This window comes from Hirsutella rhossiliensis (assembly GCF_020360975.1).
Source record: "Hirsutella rhossiliensis strain HR02 chromosome Unknown scaffold00017, whole genome shotgun sequence".
Lineage (NCBI taxonomy): Eukaryota > Fungi > Ascomycota > Sordariomycetes > Hypocreales > Ophiocordycipitaceae > Hirsutella > Hirsutella rhossiliensis.
The window spans coordinates 694,177-712,151 of NW_025408683.1; the positions used below are offsets into that span (position 1 = coordinate 694,177).

Below are 17,975 nucleotides of genomic sequence, written 5' to 3' on the forward strand. Positions count from 1 at the left end.
TGGGGCGATGGAGGAGGAGCGTTTCCCCTCTCCGGCAGACGCGGGCGGAGGTCCGGTCTTAGTGCCCAAGGGCGGACCCCAACCTGATTGGCTTGGGGCGCTGACCGGCCCTCGCTTAATCGCATGCTGCGGGCTTCTGACTCATCTACATCATTATGCGTACTTTATCCCGCTTGGCATTCGCTACTCCAAGCCCATGTTCGTCCGCTCTGAATTCAGCACGTAAATGATAGAAATCAGGCCCTCCCCAGGTCTTCCCGTCTCTGTGACGGAGAGAGCCTGCATGAAACCTGGCTGAGCAGAGCTGCCTGTGTCACCTTCCGTACCCTGTCCAGCTGAGACCCATGCATGATGACACAGGCAGAGTGCACGTGCTGATAAGCCGCCGATAAGCTGGCCAAGGCCCTACCCCCAATAATTCACCGTGATGGGTGTGCGTGCGGCAGACAACCTCATCCGTCCAGCCAGCCAAGGAGGGAACAAGAAACGCGGCCGAGACCCCATGTCAGACCTAGGCCCGCGTCCGTCCAACCTCCAGGCGCGCGCTCCTCGCAGAGTATCATATCCCTAGCCCTGCCGCTGGCGCTTAACCCGACCTCGTCCATTGCCCGTCTCACTCGGGCGGGCAAGCTGTCCTGAGCTCGCTCCTCGAAGCTGTGGATCCTCGTTTTGCTGCTGCTGTTCCTCACACCGCTCCTCGCCGAGCTTCGCCATCGCGCCCTCCTCGTCTCCTCATCGTCGGCACGGCCTCTCGCCAGCCGCCCTTCCGTACCGATGTGGTGGCTATTCAGCATCATCCTTAGCTCCGTCTTCCTCTTCAGCATTGTCCTCTCCATCCCCGTCGCCTTCGATGTCGGCGGCCGCGACAGCGGGCTGGCCTATAGCCTCTCGCTCTTCAACTACTACCTCTTCTACTCGGCCGTCCGCATCCTGACCCCCGAAAGGTCCCGCCTCGGCTGGACCGTCTCGACCGCCCTCCGCCTGTCGCAATGGATCGTCATCCCGACGCTGATGATCTGGGCCCTCGGCCAGTTTGCCGTCGACGCGGGAAGCACAAACTGGGTGGAGCGCACACTCGGCGGCGTCTTTCGCTCCAAGAGCACGAGCTGGACCGAGTGGGTGTTTGGCAAGGACGGCGTGTTGGAGACGGTCATGCTGGGCAGCTGGGATAGCGTTCTCAAGTACTCGGGGCCCATGTTCCAGCTGCTCGAGGGTTTTTGCACCTTGCTCGTCATCCAGGCTGCCGGGCAAATCACCCGCTGGCTCGTCAACAGAGGCAGGAGTGACACCTGGGTGGTGAGTCGGAACGCCGGCTCCCTTCTTTTCCCAGTTCAATGACCCCGTTTCTAATCCGGGCGCCCTCAGATCTTTCTCCTCGCCTTTTCGGGCTCCGTCATGGCCAGCGCCGTCTACTTCCTGTGGCGCATCGCGCAGTTCCCCCAGATCAGCAACCTCGACGCCACGCTCATCGGTGTGACCATGACCACGGCCGTATTCCTCTGCGCCTACGGAATCGGCAGCGGCCGCGGCAGTCCCGTCGAGAGTTCTCTGCTCTTTGCCTACATCGTGCTTTGCGTGTACCAGATCTTCACCGACTACCTACCCTCGGACGGAGCCAGCCAGACCGACGACGACCAGACGGCGACGCAGCCGGACATTCCGCCCTTGCCACCCATCATCATGGCCTCGTACTCGACGCTGCTGCACGTCCTGGGCTCTCTCCCCTCGGCCATCCACTCTTCGCTGGCCCTGCTCTACGCCGCGTTTCAGACCATCACGCCGTCCGTCATCATCTCTCTCACCTACCGTCTCTTCGTCTTCTACTCGGCCACGCGCATCATCCCCTCGGTGAGGGACCTTGGCGCGCGAGCACTGATGCACGAGCCCGACTTTGAAGACTCGGAAACCGCCAACAAGGTCCTCGGCCTCCTTAGCTGGTTCTCACCCTCGATCCTGGTGGCGGTGTACACGAGCCTGCTGTTACAGCACTTTTCCACCAGCGATGGCCCGGATGGCTGGACGCTCAGGGGCGGCGATGTCGGAGGTGGCACGTGGCGCTGGATCAACGTCGGCTTGACCATGGTCTTGTATGGCGTGGAGATGTATCTGGGCTCCGACGAGCAGGACCACTGGAAGGTAGATTGAGGCGCAGAGGAGTCATCTCCATCCGTGCTCGGCGTATGGAGGTGAAACAGGTCCGACATGGGGAGGTCAGAGAAGCGCGCGCCGTTAATTTCAAGTGACTGGATGCGTGGAAACCGGGGCCGGGACTGCTCTGGAGACCAAGTTAGGGAGGGTGACGGCATCTAGTACCACTAGGCGCCTTGGTAACTCATGAGTATGGACGTCGGCAAGCATGTCGAAGGACGATGGCATGCATCATTTGCTGCGGTCTGAAGCCAAGGGCAGAGGGCAGGCAAGGGTCGCGCGGATCGGCGTTGGGGTGGCAAGCATACCCTACCTGTCTTACAGAGCATGGCGATATTGATTGATAGGCTTATTCCTTTGTCTCCGGTCCTGTTGCGACTGTTATAGGTTGGAAGTGGCCTGTTGGGAACAGCGTGGAGATGGCAAATCTGGGCTGACGATCCGAGGACTTAATGAGTCGCGACGGCTAGATTTCACAGCGAGTTTCTGTCGCAGCTCTCTGATTTCGTTCCCGAAACGTAGAACCAGTGATATACAGGAGCTTTGATTGCCGTCGAGCCCATCCATGATTTGAGCTCGTCGAGACGAGCATCTATCTGGCCCTGATGAGCTACCCTACACCACTCCCTCACCTTCTGCATGCTGCTGATGACACCCACGACCGACCTCACCGCTCTCTCCTGCACACTCGTTCACTTTGGGGGTAACCGCAATCCCATCATGTCAGACTCGGCCTATACCACAAAGGGCCTCCCGCCCGCGCCGGCCGTATCCATGACAACCATGGCCATGGTCGGCCTCCTCGTCGACGTCTTTGGGCTCGACGAGCTGCCTGAACCCAGCGACGACGCGCCGGTGACGTGTCTCTGGCTCCTTCACCCGCGGACCCGAACCCGGGCACGGATGCACGACGTGGCGCGGCGCGCGGTCCACGCATGGAACACACATCAGTCGCAGAGCCAGACGCAGCAGTCACGGCGGGGCCTGGTGGCGCTGGCGTTCGACATGCCCAACCACGGCAGCCGGCTGGTCAGCGACACGGCCAACAAGACGTGGAAGGGGGGCAACGAGCGGCACGCCATCGACATGGCGGGCATCGTCAGGGCTGCGCGCGGCGACATGAGCGGCCTCATGGACCTCGTGGGTGGGTACCTGGGCAGGGAGGTGGACGCGCACGTTGCCCTGGGCTGGAGCCTGGGGGGGCATGCGGCGTGGCAGGCCGTCTTTGGCGAGGAGAGGTTGGATGCGGTGGTGGTGGTGGTGGGATGTCCCGACTATCTGGGTGAGTTTGGTGCCTGTCTGCGTCTACCCGCGTCTCGTCTCGAGTCGAGGGGGTTTGTCGACATCCTGCCTGGGCGGAGTGGCGTTGGCCGTTGGCCATGGCGGATGGTCGGACGACGGAACTGACATTCACACACACGCTCCCAAGCCTGAATCCACATCTTGAGGTCGACATCGTGCTCGCTGACTCTATCCACGACCAGGACTCATGACCCATCGCGCCCAAAACGCCGACCTCGACACGGGTTCCTCCCCTCTCCTGGGCAGCAAGTACTTCCCCCCCGACCTCATCGCCTCCTGCAACGCCCACGACCCGCGCGCCATACTCTTCGGCGCCACCTCCCCGCCCCCGCTGCCGACGCCCCCGCTGCCGGCGGCGGAGCAGGCCCGGCTGCGCGCCATCCTGGACGCGCGCGGGCTCCGCGGCAAGCGGGTCCTGGTGTGCTCGGGCGCCGACGACGCGCTGGTGCCGTACGCGCGGTCGGCGCCGCTGCTGGCGGTGCTGGCGGACGCGGCGGGCGGGTGGTACCGCGATGCCGGGCTGGTGCTCGAGGATCGCGTGTACGAGGGCGTGGGCCATCGGTTCAGCGCCGATATGGTGAGGGATGCGGTCGCGTTCCTGGTCGGGGCGGTTGCTGAGGGGCCCAGGGGGGAGGAGGGAGGAGCAGATGAAGGGGAGAGGAAGGCGAGGATTTGAGGGGGAAGCACCAGGTTACGATCAGCGCCTCTACGTTTCCTGACATGGCCTTCATGCAGTATCTATATAGAGAAACATATCACATCATCTACAGGTTATATGTATCACATCATATAATGAACGGCTATGTCCACAAAGGACATGACAGCCAAAAATCACACCCACGGCCTCGGCGCATCCTCGTCCAACGTCTCCCCTTCCCCCTCGCCTCCCCTCGTCACCAACCCGCCCTTGTCCTTGTACTGCGCCTCAAACACCCCCTGCCACACATGCCACGGGTTCCTCGCCCTTCGTTTGTCGGCCAGCCCGGCCCCACGGCCGTGCGGATCCGCCTCCCACTCCTCGGCCGCCCGCGCAACGCCCCGCCATGCCGCCTGCCGCCCAGCCCGGCCATCGTCGGCCGCTTCCAGCCCGGGGTCCGCCGCCGCCGCCGCCATCATGCCAGGCGGGTTGATGCCGACAAACGCCACGCGGTCGGGAGGGTACCCGATGGCGCGGCAGTGCGCCTCGAGGCGCGGCTGCTTGAAGGCGTGGCCGACGAGCGTGAGGGATGCGGGCCAGGCGCCGAAGCGTGCGTGGAAGCGCGTCAGGCTGAAGAGGACGTTGTGGTACGAGTCGAGCGCGCGCTCCTCGAGCAGTATCGCCTCTTCTCGGTGGTCTGGCTCCGGCAGCAGACCCCAGTACTCGTTCTGCGCCGCGACGTCTGCGTAGCTCTGCGCCTCGGAACGGCGCGTCTCCCTGCGCGTCGGGCCTCTTCTCACCGTCCCCTTATCCTCAGCCCATGCACACCCATCTAATGGAATTCCTCGACGCCCGCTTCTTCGAGAGCCCACTTACCCGGAAAACACGAGGACGGCGCCGCGGCGGGCCTCGGCCAAGCTCCGCACGCCGGCCTGCGCGTGCTGCACAAAGGTGGGCGTCTCGCCGCGCTGAAAGGGCGCAAGCAGCCACTCGGACTCGTCGGTGCCCTTGGACGGGCCGCCGAGCCAGATGGCGTGGCAGCAGACGACGATGAGGTGCGTTGGCGGCGCCATTGGTGGGCGGCGATTGGTCGTCTGGTTGGCCTTGCGGGCGGAAAACAGCTTAAGCGAGGTGTTGGCTGTGAGGTGCGTTGGTGAATGGTGACGGTGATGGGTCGTCCCAGGCCAGGTGGAGGTTGAAATCCATGCAATGTGATTGGATGGCGCGGAGTGGAGATGGAGCAGAAAGGATGAGAGCAGCTGATGATCCAGAAATATTCCCTCTATATTCCGTCGTTCCTCCTTGCCGCGGTCCGCCGGCGTGACATGCAAGGCCACAAAGGTTATGCTTCCCGTCCGTCTATATGCGAGTGGGTATAAGGTAGTAACGCGGCGGCCGGCATCCCATCCGCCTCTTATGCGTTGTCGTCGCGAGTTCCTCTGGACCGCATGCGTAGTTTCGTCGACTCTGCTGCCCTCCTCTCGCACTGATCTCCGCAAAACCCTGGCCACTTGGGGCTTCCCTACTCAACTCCCGCGTCGTCCCTTGAGCATCTCGTTCTCAGCCCATCGGTCCGAGGGAGCCGCCCTTGGTTGCGGCTGTGATTGCCGAGCGTCGTTAGTAGTGGTGTTTTGAGAAGGCTGTGGCGCCTCGGGGGCCGCAGATTCAGGGGTTGACGCCGCCGTCGACGCGATTCCTATGTCTGCTTCGTCCAGACCATGCTTGTGCAGCAGGGAAACCACCTGTCCCTTGTTGGCCTTGTCTGGCTTCCCGAAAATCTGCTCATAGCTGAGCGTCTTCATATCCGGATCGACCTCGTGACCGCGCGTCCTGAACATGGCTTGGTTATACGCTTTAAGATGCTCGTCCCGCCGTCTCTTCAATTCTTGGACGCTCTGGCCGAGCTCTGCAGGGCCCGCGGCGACTTGGCCTCCGTCCAGCGAACCCGCCTGGAGCACCTTTTCAATGCTGGAAATGGCGGCCGCGCACTCGTCCGCCTGCGTCTTGTGTAGCGCCGCGGTCCGCTGGTGCTGGCGGACTTTGTCTGGTACCACCCACGGCAGCGGCTTGGTGCCGTCGGCCGCGCTCCTGAACGTCGCGTTCCTCTTGGGAGACAAGTACCAATGTCTCCGGGCTCGCTTGAACTCGCGCGCCTCCTCGGGCGTCAGAGCTCGCTCCTGCGACAGCCGTGTGTAGTGCCAGAGCTGGCTGGGGCCGGGGCGCCTGGTCCCAATCTTCCACTGAGCCTCGACGCCCTCTAGCTTGTGCAGCTCCCCTATCAGATAAAGACTGCCGGTCACAACGATGGGGCCCTCGCCGGCTTTCTCGCATGCCCATCGCAGGGCGGGAGAGATGCTCGGGTCGCCGTCGTAGAGCTGAGTCTCGTCGAAGAGCACCTCTTTGGCAACGTCTCGGCCAATCTCGGCTGGCACCGCCGGTGGGGTGTTTGCCATTGGCGCGTACTCGATGAAGGCAAAGTTGTCCTGGGGCTGGACGAGGGTCTCAATCATCTTGGCAAAGGGCTTGGTCGTGCTGGCCGACAGGCCCATGACCCAGGTCACGGGCTCACGACCTTGGCGCACCTTGCCCTGCACGTGCTTGTGCAGAGCCTCGACGCCGAGCATGTTGTGAGCGCCGTCGACCAACAGGGGCTGCTTGCGGGTGCCGCCGGTCAGCGCGGACACCCTGACCTTTTCTTTTCTGCCCGAGAGGTACGGCTTGGAGGCCAGGAGCTTGCCGATGTCAAGCTCGAGCTTGGGAAAAAGGAGCTGAAAGGCGAGCACCGCGCACAGGAGGTTCTCTCGCTCATAGGGCTCAAGACTGAACCTCTCGAGGTCGAGGTCGGCGAGCAAGGGCTCGGCCTTGGATGAGAGACTGATGTTTGTTCCTATGATGTGGGCCTGCTCCCTGAGGACTTGCATGACATTGGGCGGGTTGGAGTCATCGACGACGCAGGGCACGTCGGGCCGCATGATGCCGGCCTTGACCTTTGCGATCTCTTCGATGGTGTTGCCGAGATAGCTCTGGTGGTCAAGGTCGATCTTGGATATGACGGTGACGGACTTTTGCCTCATGGCGTTTGTGGCATCGGTGGCGCCGCCCATGCCGACCTCGACGATGCCGTACTTGACGCGCATCGTCTCGAAGATGCGAAAGGCGGCGGCCGTCTCGAGCTCAAAGGGGGTTGGGTCGCCCGGGTCCTCGCCCATGGCAAAGGTCCAGCCCGAGGCGGCGCGGCGGTAGGCGGCGTCGACGTCGACGAGCTCGAGCCGGTGCATGCGCTTGTTGACGAAGCGGCCGTTGACGATGACGCCGTTGTGCGGCTCGGGGATGGCGGGCGAGACGAAGAGGCCGTGGCTGATGCCGGCGCGCTTGAGCATGCCGGCCAGCAGCGCGCAGATGGAGCCCTTGCCGTTTGTTCCGCCAACATGGACGCCCAGCCAGCTCTGCTGGTCGGGGACGATGCGGCTGATGCGCTCCAGGCCAAGGCGGATGTCGCGCCGGGCGACGGCCACCTTTCTCTCGACGGGCAAGGCGGCGCGAACGCGAGCCAGGGCTCGTTTGATATCCTTGGAGGCTGGCATGGCGAGGGAGACATTCCTCGACCTTCCTCGACCTGGGAAGTAGCAGGTAGTCCTGTCGTCGTCGTCTCTGGGAACGTTGCGAGGCGTTATCGCAGGCACATGGAGCCACGACGGCCGGCGGACGAGAGAGGCGGATCTCGAGCCTGAATATTTCTTCTCTCTGGGATCCGTGGCGCAGGCTGTAGCACCCGCCACGGGAGGGTGTTCGCACCAGCCACAGGGGCATGAGGGGGTACAGAGGGGAGCTGAGAGGCACCTGCCGCCGGCAACGTTCCCGTCAAAGCCACCAGGCCCCGAAAAATCTGCTGTCTCGGAAGCCGTCGCTCCCTCTCCCCGTACTTCTTTTTACCCACTCACCCACCACCTCACCAACTCAAACCGTCCATCCATCCCTTGCTCCCCCCCAGTCTTTTCCCTCCCCCTTCATCAATCTGGCAGCGCGTCGTCGTCGCCGCTTGGTGCAGCTTCCGCCTCCCTTGTCCGCCCGCCGCGCGTGCATCATCGCCAGCAATAGCCAGGCACCTTGGCTCTCGTCTTTTCCCCCTACCTCCTCGGTAACAATCCTTGTTGGAGCATCGCTCTCTACTTGTTGGACCCACGAGGCGTTCCCGCCCGTTTTCTTCATCCTTGGTCCGCTTTCGCTCCGTCGCTCGCTTTGTATCGACTCGCATCCCACCGCTGACGGTCGACGCGACGCGCAATTCAACCCCATCGCGGCCTTGAAACAACAAGAGGAAAAGACGTTTCCCAGACCACCATTGCCACGCCAACTCAGACTGCGTCCATTCATCATGGGCCTCCCGTTAGTTCCCCTCCCTCACCATATGCCTTCTCGCGCCCGAGCTGGCCCTGCCATGCGCGTCAGCTGGCCATCCTGCGCGTCACAAGCCACTTTCCGCCAGCTCCATCAAGGCCAATGCATTGTTGCCGGCAATCGCCCCCGCTCATGACGTGCCTTTGGATCCTGCGTTTCGGCCGGCCATCTCTTTTCATCTCGTCATCGCTCCTAAACTGTCCGTTCCCTGTGCCCGCTTGCTGATGTTCCGTCTGCCCTGACAGACTCTTTGTCACCCCTGTCGAGTCGGACCTCCCGTCAAAGGCCGCCAGCAAGGGCGCTACCGCGTCCCCCGGCCGCTCCGGCGTTCGGCGCTCGAGTCGCCCAGTCTCTCGTGAAAGCCGCAACCCTGCCAGGAATGCCAGTGTCAGAATCTACGGCGCTGTCCAGCCACGCTTGCCTCGCTCCAACCAGGACGGTCTCTTGCCCTGGGTCGAGTCGCCCGGCCCACTCGACCCCAGCTTGCCAGAGCCGAGGTCCCGGCCTGCTTTCCAGGAAGCTCGGGACTCATGGCTGAGCTCCAACAACCCTGCCACGATACTTCGGAACCGACAAAACTTCCAGCAGCAGGTCGAGTCTATCTTTGCCGGCGACTGGCGAGAAAGGGTCCCGACGACGGCTGCACCGCAGCGCGAGACAGAGTCGAGGGATCCAGATGAGCGCTGGTGGTCGGCAGAGGCCCGTTCGTCGTCATCACGAGCCAGGCGTGCCCAAGTCGTGAGTGCCCGAGAGCAGAAGCCGGCTGCTCGGCAATCTCTCTTCCTCGATGGCATGGCCTGCTAACCATGTTCGTCTCTCCTCTGCGCCAGGTTGCACCGCTTCCATCACGGTTCGACCGTAGCCCCGATCGCCCGCGTCCATACCGCGGCAGCCCGCCCCACGGCCACCGAGGCTTGCGAACCGGTGGCTTGTCGCCCTTGAGCTCGGCGCCCGCCAACCCCAGCCGTGCCGGCCCTCGCTACAACTCTCGACCCTTGCGCAGCGTGCGCGATCGCCGAAGCCCGGCTGCTCGTCACTCTCTCGCGCTCGACGGGCTCGGAGATCGCGACAGGAGCCTGAGCCCCGAAGTCTGGGACACGCTCTTGTCCACCTTGACTCCCGACCCACAGCAGCCCAGCGCAGGCTCGTCATTTGCTTCGACGGAAGTCTCTCAGAGCGCTGGCCCGTCGTCTGGCACGCCCCTGTCACTGCCAGATGTTATCGGACAACCGCCAGAAGCGCAATGCGACTCGGGATGTGAGCATTCGGACGCGAACATGGAGGAGGAAGACGAGGAGAACGTCGAATTGGCGGGCGGGCGCCGTCGCGGACCATTGTCGAGCGACGGCCGCCAGCGATTCCCCCCCTACAACCCGGACGGACTGACTGACGGCCCGGTTGGTCGGCATGCCGCGCGAACGACGGCCGACGGCCGACGAAGCGCATTGCAGTCGCCGGCGGATGACTCAAACTCGCTGAGCGACGTGGGCAGACGGGGCGCGCGAACGGAGAACACGGATGGGGTCCCACGAGGCATGCCTCTGGCCCGACTCCTGAATCGTGCCGAGGGCTGGGGGAGCCAGGCGTCAGTTGAGGAAGCCTCGGAGGAGGAGAGCGGCGGCGATGGCTTGCAACAAGCCAGCCGCGGAGAATCGACAGGGCCTGCGCACAACGCGACGCTCAGCGGAGAGGAGGAATGGTCGGGGATGCAGCGAATCATGAGCAACCTCGCGCGGCGGGAGGATATACCGGACGAGTGGTGGGCCGAAGTGGGCCTCAGCCGGACTCTGCCCCAGGACGACGCGACGAATCAGTAGAGCGAGGTCTCGCGACGCCTGGAGCTGTTGAGTCTCTTCCGGTCCTAGCTGCGCTGCTGAAGAAGGCACCCGCGAGGAGACGGAGACTTGGGTCTTGTCTAATGCGAGATGGGCTGCACTGGCGCAAGGGAGGAGTCGAAGCGTATGAGATGTGTCTTTGTTGTATAACTGACTGGGCTGTACTTTTTAGTGCCGAGCACGGTGGCATCGGCAGGCGCTTGCACGGAACAGCAGAGGGCAAGGGTTTTGTCGCAACGATGATGAACTCATCCAGGGTTTGTGTGGCAGTGAGCGTGGACGGACGGCGACACGAGGGCATTCTCGTCTGAGTCGGGCCTATGTACCTTTAACAGTAGACTGCAGAGAATCAATTGGGGAAAGCCGAGTCATGCACGACGTTATGCAGGAGCCGCCAACGTCTCTGCTGCCAGTCGGTTTGCCCTGCGTTGTTGGCGGGAGAATGCTTTGGTGGCCGAGGGTTTCTGCCTGTTGGTCTACGGAGAGGCCGAGGGGGAAAAGTCGAGACGTCTGAGCGGAGCAGTGGTTCGCGGTGCTATGACCCTCGTTGTTGCCGGCACACGATGCATGAGACTCTCTTGACGGGTGCTTGGCCGGATCAACGGGGCCCTCGAGTGCTGTTGGTGACTCTTCTGCTGCCCTGTATGTCCCAAATGCCATCCCAACTCCGTCTCCACTTGGGTTACCCACATAATCAGGTATGCAGGTTCGTGCTCTTTACTTATTACTTCTTTCATGGTCGGATCGGAAGCGCTAAGCCGCAACCCACTCGAAGATAACGAGAGGCTCTTCCGCCCTTCTAGGCTTGAAGTTCCACTGGTTCATCGTCATTCACTTCCGCGTGCAGGCACCAATCGACCACGCCACGAAGCAGCGTAGCGCAGTAGCAGGTTGGTGACGCCCAGCTTCTCGCTACGGATGAGAGTCAGTCTGTCCGGACGGTTGAGCGAGCACATGGCAACCTGTTTCAGGCGGGGTCTGGCACTCGGCCTCTTTTTTTACGTCGTCTTCTTTATTACTTACTCTTGTTTGAGCCGGGCGCTTTGCATGCCTTCTCTGTCAAACCACCATTATAGCGCTCCAGCACAGTAAAGATAGGCCGTTTTACCGGGCAACCCGCCTGGACGAGCCCCCTACACGCCCGCCAACACTGTGCCCGCCCCTCTAACCTGGTCCAGCGCTCGCTCCGCTTACCCCCTCTCCCCTCACCCCTCCCCGCCCCTCCCCTCCAATCCGTCCTCCCGCTCTTCCCTCCTCCCTTGAACACGACGACAGCAACAGCAACAGGAACAGCACACCTGGCCGCCAGCTGCTAGAGGCACCACTCACGGGGGCGAATGCGTGCGATCCACGCGGATGACAGCAGCGCGCCGCCGCCGCCCCGGAGATGCGACGACCATCTCTACTCGACGACGAGCTGCTTCTCCCCCCCACCGCCGCCAGCGCCGCCGCCGCCGTCGTCACCACTTGATCCTCATCGACCTCTGCCCATCGCCTCCCTCGCCAAATCCGCCCTTGGCCCTCCTGCGCGCGCGCGCCGCGCCGTGAAGCCTCCGCACCGCCAGCGAGTGCCGACGACCCTCGACGCCACTCAGCGATGCCGCCCGGCCGCCAGTATCACGCAAACAATGGCCCAGCCGCCGCCGTCGTGGCCTCGCGGGAAAGGGTCGCCGCCATGCCTGGTACCCCGTCTCGCAAGGAGAGGCAGCGCGAGAGCTCGGCGCTGCAGGATCCCGGGCTGAAGGATTATGTGCGTACACGCTCCCCAATCCGGCCCCCCCCTTACTGCTTGTGCCTGGATCTGTGCTCGGCCTCCCCCCCCCAAGTATTCCCGCATACGGTGGCGGCAAGCAGGCGCAGAGTGCTGACCCGACTCCACGCTTTTGCAGCGGTTGGGCGAGTGTCTCGGCAAGGGCGCCTTTGGGTCCGTGTACAAGGCTTTCAACTGGAGCACTGGCGAGGCCGTGGCCGTCAAGCAGATCAAGCTGGCCGATCTGCCCAAGAGCGAGCTGCGCATGATAGAGGTAAGCTGGGCAGACGGTCCAACGGGGTGCCCTCGCAAGATGCTGACATCCCTCATAGAGTGAAATCGACCTTCTCAAGAATCTTCTGGTGAGGAGCCCCGGATCAAACACTCCTCTGCGCAGACCTGGCCACACTGACTTGGGAAATCCAGCACGACAACATTGTCAAGTACATTGGTTTCGTCAAGTCTGTCGACTGTCTCAACATCATTCTCGAGTACGTCCTTGCTTGTCCCACCCCGCGCGCGCGAAGGCTCACACCTCTCAGGTACTGCGAGAATGGTTCCCTTCACTCGATACTAAAGGCCTACGGCAAGTTTCCCGAGAACCTCGTCGGAGTCTACATGACCCAAGTCCTCCAGGGCCTGCACTATCTCCACGACCAGGGCGTCATACACCGCGACATCAAGGGCGCAAACATCCTCACCACAAAGGATGGCACCGTCAAACTTGCTGACTTTGGCGTCTCGACGAGCACCCTGGCGGGCGGCCAGGACAAGGAGGCACAAGTTGTCGGCACCCCCTACTGGATGGCCCCCGAAATCATCCAGCTCTCCGGCGCCAGCTCTGCCTCGGACATATGGAGCGTGGGCTGCACCGTCATTGAGCTGCTGCAGGGCAAGCCGCCCTATCACAACCTGGCGGCCATGCCTGCCCTGTTCGCCATTGTCAACGATGACCATCCTCCTCTGCCCGAGGGCATTTCTGCTGTATGCGCCCGTCCCCGTCCCCGACCCATGAGCACTCTCTGACAGGAGCTACGCAGGCCGCGAGGGACTTTCTCATGCAATGCTTCCAAAAAGACCCCAACCTGAGAGTCTCCGCGCGAAAGCTGTTGCGTCACGCCTGGATAGCTGGCTCCCGTCGAGCCAAGGCGCCCGTCTCGAAGGCACCGGCCAACTTCAACCAGGCCGTTGAGGAGGTCAAGCAATGGAACAAGGCTCTCAACTCCGACTCAGCCCTCCGCTCATCCACTGGGTCAGACATCACAGGGCCCTCGTCCCGCTTCACCAGCGGAACCCCCGCCAAGGGCCCGTTGACGCTCGCCAAGCCCAGGCCGGGTGCAGAGGCGTTTAGGTCTCCTGAATTGAACGGTACGTTGTGGAACCCGTGAACTTTGGGGACTCCGGCTCGGTCCAAGGTCCCTTGAGCGGAGGCTGACTGTTACCGCGCGTAGATGACGACAACTGGGATGACGACTTTGCGACCACCATCTCCCTCAGCGCGTTGCAACTACCGCGTCTCAAGCCCCAGGACAACTTTGGTGGTCTCCTCTCCAGTGAAAAGCTCAAAGCCTTCGCGTCGACAACGGACTCGAGGAGCGACAGTTGCAGTTTCGAAGAATTCGAGGGAGAACTGTTGACCATCAAGGGGCCCAGTGCTCGCTCTCGTGATTTCGATTCGCAAGAACAAACGATTCGTCCCATTCCCAAGAAGACGGCGGCGAAGGCAACGGATGCCCCGAGGCCCCCACAAAGTGCCGAGTCGAGTTTTGGGAGCTTGGCACCGGCTGCCTCCTCTGCAGCTGGCAGTGTTGGTCCTGGCTCCTGGGCCGCGCCGAGGTCTCCGTCCAAGTCGCATCTCGGGAGCAAGTTTGAGCTTCCTCCGCGACTCGACGTGGTGTATCGCGAGCAGGGCGTCGAGGACTATTCAGACTTGTTCGCCGACAATGACAGCGTATTCGACCACAGAGTCAACCAGGCTGTGAAAAAGGTACGTCACGTGGGCGCGGTTGGCTTCGAGAGAGACATCGTTTGCTGACGTGCTGTCCAGGGTGCTCGAGCGACTGATGCTCCGCAGCTGTTCCATCCATCCGACCTCACCAGCCTGCCCAGATCAATGCAAGATCCCGAGGGCAGCATACGAAAGAAGAAGACTCAGCCGAGACCGTCTGTCCTTCCTGACCGCCCTATGCGGCGCACCCGCTCGTCCATTGAGATTCAAAAGTTCGCCGAGGACGACGACGAGGACTTCTCAGACGTATTTGGGACCTCTGAGTCTCTGGGCGAAAAGGAGGAGAGCGAACGCGGCTCCGAGGATGGCGGGCTGATGCTCCTGTCCAAGATTTCCAACAACTCGTGGCTCGGCGACGAGGAAGACGAGTACGACCCGTTCGCATTGATGGACCCTGGCTGGGACGAGATGGACTTGGAGGCCAACATCGCCAGAGACCGGCATGCCCGGCTGGCGGAGAGAGTGGAGGCTCTCGTAGGCTCGTTGAAGATGACAGAGGGCGAGGACATACTATCCGAGCTCTCGGAAGACTTGGTGAGCGAAGGCCCGACTCCAACACACGTGTACTCGCCGCTCTAACCTTTTCCTCTTCCCCATCCAGCTTGCCTTGCTCTGGGAGAACAAGGAGGTGAAGAATCTCGTCATCAGCGCTCATGGGCTGCTGCCCATCCTCGAGATCCTCGAGCCTTGCACAGTCAAGAGCAGGCAGTACATGATTCTGCAATTCCTCAAAGTGGTCAACGCGGTATGTGCTGAGTCTCTGTCTTCGCTCGCCAAGCTGCTCTAACCTGCCGTGCCACAGATCATCCTCGACGACGTGGAGATCCAGGAAAATCTTTGCTTCGTGGGCGGCATCCCCATTATCACCAAGTTTGCCGCCCGTCAATATTCCAACGAGATCAGGCTCGAGGCCGCGGCGTTTGTCCGGCAGATGTACCAAACCTCGACGTTGACGCTCCAAATGTTTGTGTCGGCTGGTGGCCTGAACGTACTGGTCGAGTTCCTTGACGAAGACTACGACAGCGCTCGAGACCTGGTTCTCATCGGCGTCAACGGCATTTGGAACGTCTTTGAGCTGCAGGGTCCGACGCCTAAAAACGACTTTTGCAGGATTTTCTCGCGCAGCAAGATTCTGTACCCCCTGGCACTCGTCCTGCACCGAGTCTTGGACGAGGAGGGTGAGGACGAGCTGGACGAGCTCATAGAAGGCCGCATCGTCAACATCTTTCATCTCTTCAGCCAGGCGGAGAACTACGTCAAGGAGGTGGTGGCGGATCGGCAGGTGCTCAAGAGCGTCCTCAAGGACCTGCGGCGGATGACGCCCCTGCATCAGATCACGATGCTCAAGTTCATCAAGAACCTGTCGATGCTGTCGACGACCATCGAGTCGCTGCACTCGGCCGACGCCATCGAGTTTCTCATCGACCTGCTCAGCTACGGCATGAAGAGGGGCCAGACACACATTCGCGAAATTTCGAACCAGGTCCTCAACACCCTGTTTAACCTGTGCCGCCTGAGCAAGGAACGGCAAGAGGACGCGGCCGTCGGGGGCATCATCCCGCTGCTGCTGAGGATCATGAAGACGGACCGCCCGCCCAAGGAGTTTGCGCTGCCGATCTTGTGCGACATGGCGCACTCGGGGTCCAAGGGGCGGAGATATCTCTGGCAGAACAAGGGGCTCGACTTTTACGTGTCGCTGCTCACCGACCAGTACTGGCAGGTGACGGCGTTGGACGCGATCCTGGTGTGGCTGCAGGAGGAGACGGCCAACGTTGAGAGCCATCTGGTCGACGGCAGCTTTACTCGGGCCATTGTCAGCTGCTTCGGCACTAACAAACTGAACGCCTTTGACTCCAATCTACTCGAGCCGCTCCTAAAGCTGCTCCGCCTGAGCCCGTCTGTTGCGGCGTCGCTGGCCAGGCCCGAAATGTTTGCAGGCATCGCTCAACGGCTGGGCCACAAGAAGGCCGTCGTGCGGCTCAACCTACTCAGGCTTGTCCGGACCATCATGGACGCTTGCGAGCCCGCCGGGATGGGCGCCGGGGACGGCTCGCAGACACTTAACAGCGCGCAGGTGCGGTCGCTAATGGACTCGATCCAGACGCTTGCCGAGACGGACTCGGCTGTACTGGTGCGCAACCTGGCGGCGGAGCTGCTGCGGTCTCATATTGACGGGGCCTCGTCGGCCCCGGCGGCACACATGATGCGGCACGACGGGTCATCGTCGTCGTCGCAGATGAGCAGCTCCGCGTCCTCGTTCAGGATGAGGCGGAACAACAGCTACACGCCGCCGGCCTTGCAGACGTCCCTCTCGGTGCCGCAGACGCCAACATCGCGGAGTAGGCAGGGCCTTTCCGGGGGCAGCGCGTACATCGAAGTCGCCGCCAGCCCGCGACGCGCCGCAGCCCTCGAGCGGGAAGGCATCGTCTACCGTCCTCGCAGCCGCGACGGACCAACCGGTCTCCCGCGACGTGTGAGTGGCGACGCGAGTTCGGTCGGCAGCGGCGGCGGCGTCAAGAGTCGTCTCCCACGCACGTCTCTCGCTCCGGGCATGGCGGGGCGGAGCGCCGGTGCCGGCGCAAGAGGCGAGGCCGCGCCGCCGGTGGTGGTGCGCAGCGAGAGCAGCACGAGCAACAAGGAGAACGGCGGGAGGAGGACGCCGCGCGAGGGCAGCGGGGGCGCGACGGCCGGCCCGGGCGCGAAGCGGCGGACCAGAACCCCAGCCGACGCCAAGTCGTGACCTGTGAAGGGTCAAGATGTCGAGAGGCAGGGACGCGGGTGGACGCACGCAAGGCATCCCACTCCCCCGACGGGCGGAAAACAGGACCCCGGCTCTTGCCTGCTCCATGCTCCCTGCCTGCACTTCGGCGCGTCTTGCGTGTACAACCACCATGCAGTCCTTTTCCCCCGTCTTTTTCTTTTTCGCGCTTGGCTTTTCCCTCTTGCTCCCGTCCGTGACACCCCCTTCGTCTTCTCTTTTCCCTTTTTTGAACCCTGCGCTCAGCGAACATGCGGCCGCGGGCGGGAATCATGGATGTGTTGTAGGGATATGGATACATGCATGTTCTGGGCGCGCAGCGGGGATTGGGCGGGTTCACAAAAATAGCAAGGGCACAATGGGGCCTTCGTGGTGGTGAGGGTATAGTAAAAGGGGCATGCGGCCGGGGAGGCTGGGGTGGGAGGAGGGCAGTCAAGCGAGAGGCTGACTACCTATATAACAAGGAGAAACTCTCCGACCTTTTCCCTCGCCAGTCTCGCTTTCATCGTGCTTGGTGGCCGTGTCACGTAGCCCGAGGTCTCTCTCCTTGACTACCTGGGTAGAAGACCCTCTCGCTTAGCCCAATCTTGCTTCGATTCCCGCGTCTCGTGATGCGTAGGCTCTTCCAACACGCATCGCAGCCGTAGATACGCATGGCCGCACACAAGATACACTCGTCAGAGCAGTCGCAGAGAGTAGTACCCTTTTGGTTGGCAAACAATTTGTATTGTGCCCTATGTTAAGAATACCGGCCGCCGCGTCCATCTTGACCGCCATGGCCCCGGGCCCTACATCCTCGGCGCGCAGCCTCCCATCATGATACCCACCGTGCCCCGTCGGCAAGATGCGGCCGCGTTGCCACACAAACCGGCCGGGGTGAGCCCTCGCAACGAGACGTAAGCAACGAGTACCCGGTGGTGCATAAAGAACGTGGTCCCTCCAGGAAGAAGCCTTCGTACAAGCGCTGCCTGCCGATTAAGTTCCCCTTTGCGGGACAACACACGCCAGACCCAGTGTCTCCATTTTCTTAATCCGTTTCCTCCAGTGGAACATTCAGTCCTGTCTCCCATCCGCTAGCCATCAGCTGCACTCTCCCATTCTCTGGGCAGCAAGGGAAGACAAGAAGCGAATACATTTCG

General features: G+C 62.2%; 6 protein-coding genes across 6 annotated transcripts; 4 read left to right on the forward strand and 2 right to left on the reverse strand.

Annotated features, from left to right (window-relative positions):
• Positions 1-774: 774 nt before the first annotated feature.
• HRG_10785 (ICE2 domain-containing protein) lies at positions 775-2,145 on the forward strand (the record flags this gene model as incomplete). The annotated part of the gene is made up of 2 exons (XM_044869255.1): positions 775-1,296; positions 1,366-2,145. The coding sequence occupies 2 exons, from the start codon at positions 775-777 to the stop codon at positions 2,143-2,145; spliced, it is 1,302 nt and encodes a 433-aa protein (XP_044715604.1).
• A 642-nt stretch (positions 2,146-2,787) lies between these two features.
• HRG_10786 (alpha/beta-Hydrolase) lies at positions 2,788-4,126 on the forward strand (the record flags this gene model as incomplete). The annotated part of the gene is made up of 2 exons (XM_044869256.1): positions 2,788-3,430; positions 3,633-4,126. 2 exons carry the CDS (start codon positions 2,788-2,790, stop codon positions 4,124-4,126), a joined length of 1,137 nt encoding a protein of 378 aa, XP_044715605.1.
• Positions 4,127-4,281: 155 nt separating this feature from the next.
• Positions 4,282-5,160, reverse strand: HRG_10787 (uncharacterized protein; the record flags this gene model as incomplete). Its single annotated transcript, XM_044869257.1, has 2 exons — positions 4,282-4,879; positions 4,964-5,160. The coding sequence occupies 2 exons, from the start codon at positions 5,158-5,160 to the stop codon at positions 4,282-4,284; spliced, it is 795 nt and encodes a 264-aa protein (XP_044715606.1).
• A 453-nt stretch (positions 5,161-5,613) lies between these two features.
• HRG_10788 (mur ligase middle domain-containing protein) lies at positions 5,614-7,671 on the reverse strand (the record flags this gene model as incomplete). Its single annotated transcript, XM_044869258.1, has 1 exon — positions 5,614-7,671. One exon carries the CDS (start codon positions 7,669-7,671, stop codon positions 5,614-5,616), a length of 2,058 nt encoding a protein of 685 aa, XP_044715607.1.
• Positions 7,672-8,462: 791 nt separating this feature from the next.
• On the forward strand, positions 8,463-10,302 carry HRG_10789 (uncharacterized protein; the record flags this gene model as incomplete). Its single annotated transcript, XM_044869259.1, has 3 exons — positions 8,463-8,473; positions 8,731-9,223; positions 9,316-10,302. 3 exons carry the CDS (start codon positions 8,463-8,465, stop codon positions 10,300-10,302), a joined length of 1,491 nt encoding a protein of 496 aa, XP_044715608.1.
• Positions 10,303-11,917: 1,615 nt separating this feature from the next.
• On the forward strand, positions 11,918-16,818 carry HRG_10790 (kinase; the record flags this gene model as incomplete). Its single annotated transcript, XM_044869260.1, has 11 exons — positions 11,918-12,070; positions 12,210-12,344; positions 12,403-12,432; positions 12,497-12,561; positions 12,613-13,043; positions 13,100-13,438; positions 13,522-14,057; positions 14,118-14,612; positions 14,680-14,823; positions 14,881-16,295; positions 16,341-16,818. 11 exons carry the CDS (start codon positions 11,918-11,920, stop codon positions 16,816-16,818), a joined length of 4,221 nt encoding a protein of 1,406 aa, XP_044715609.1.
• Between the last annotated feature and the right edge of the window lie 1,157 nt (positions 16,819-17,975).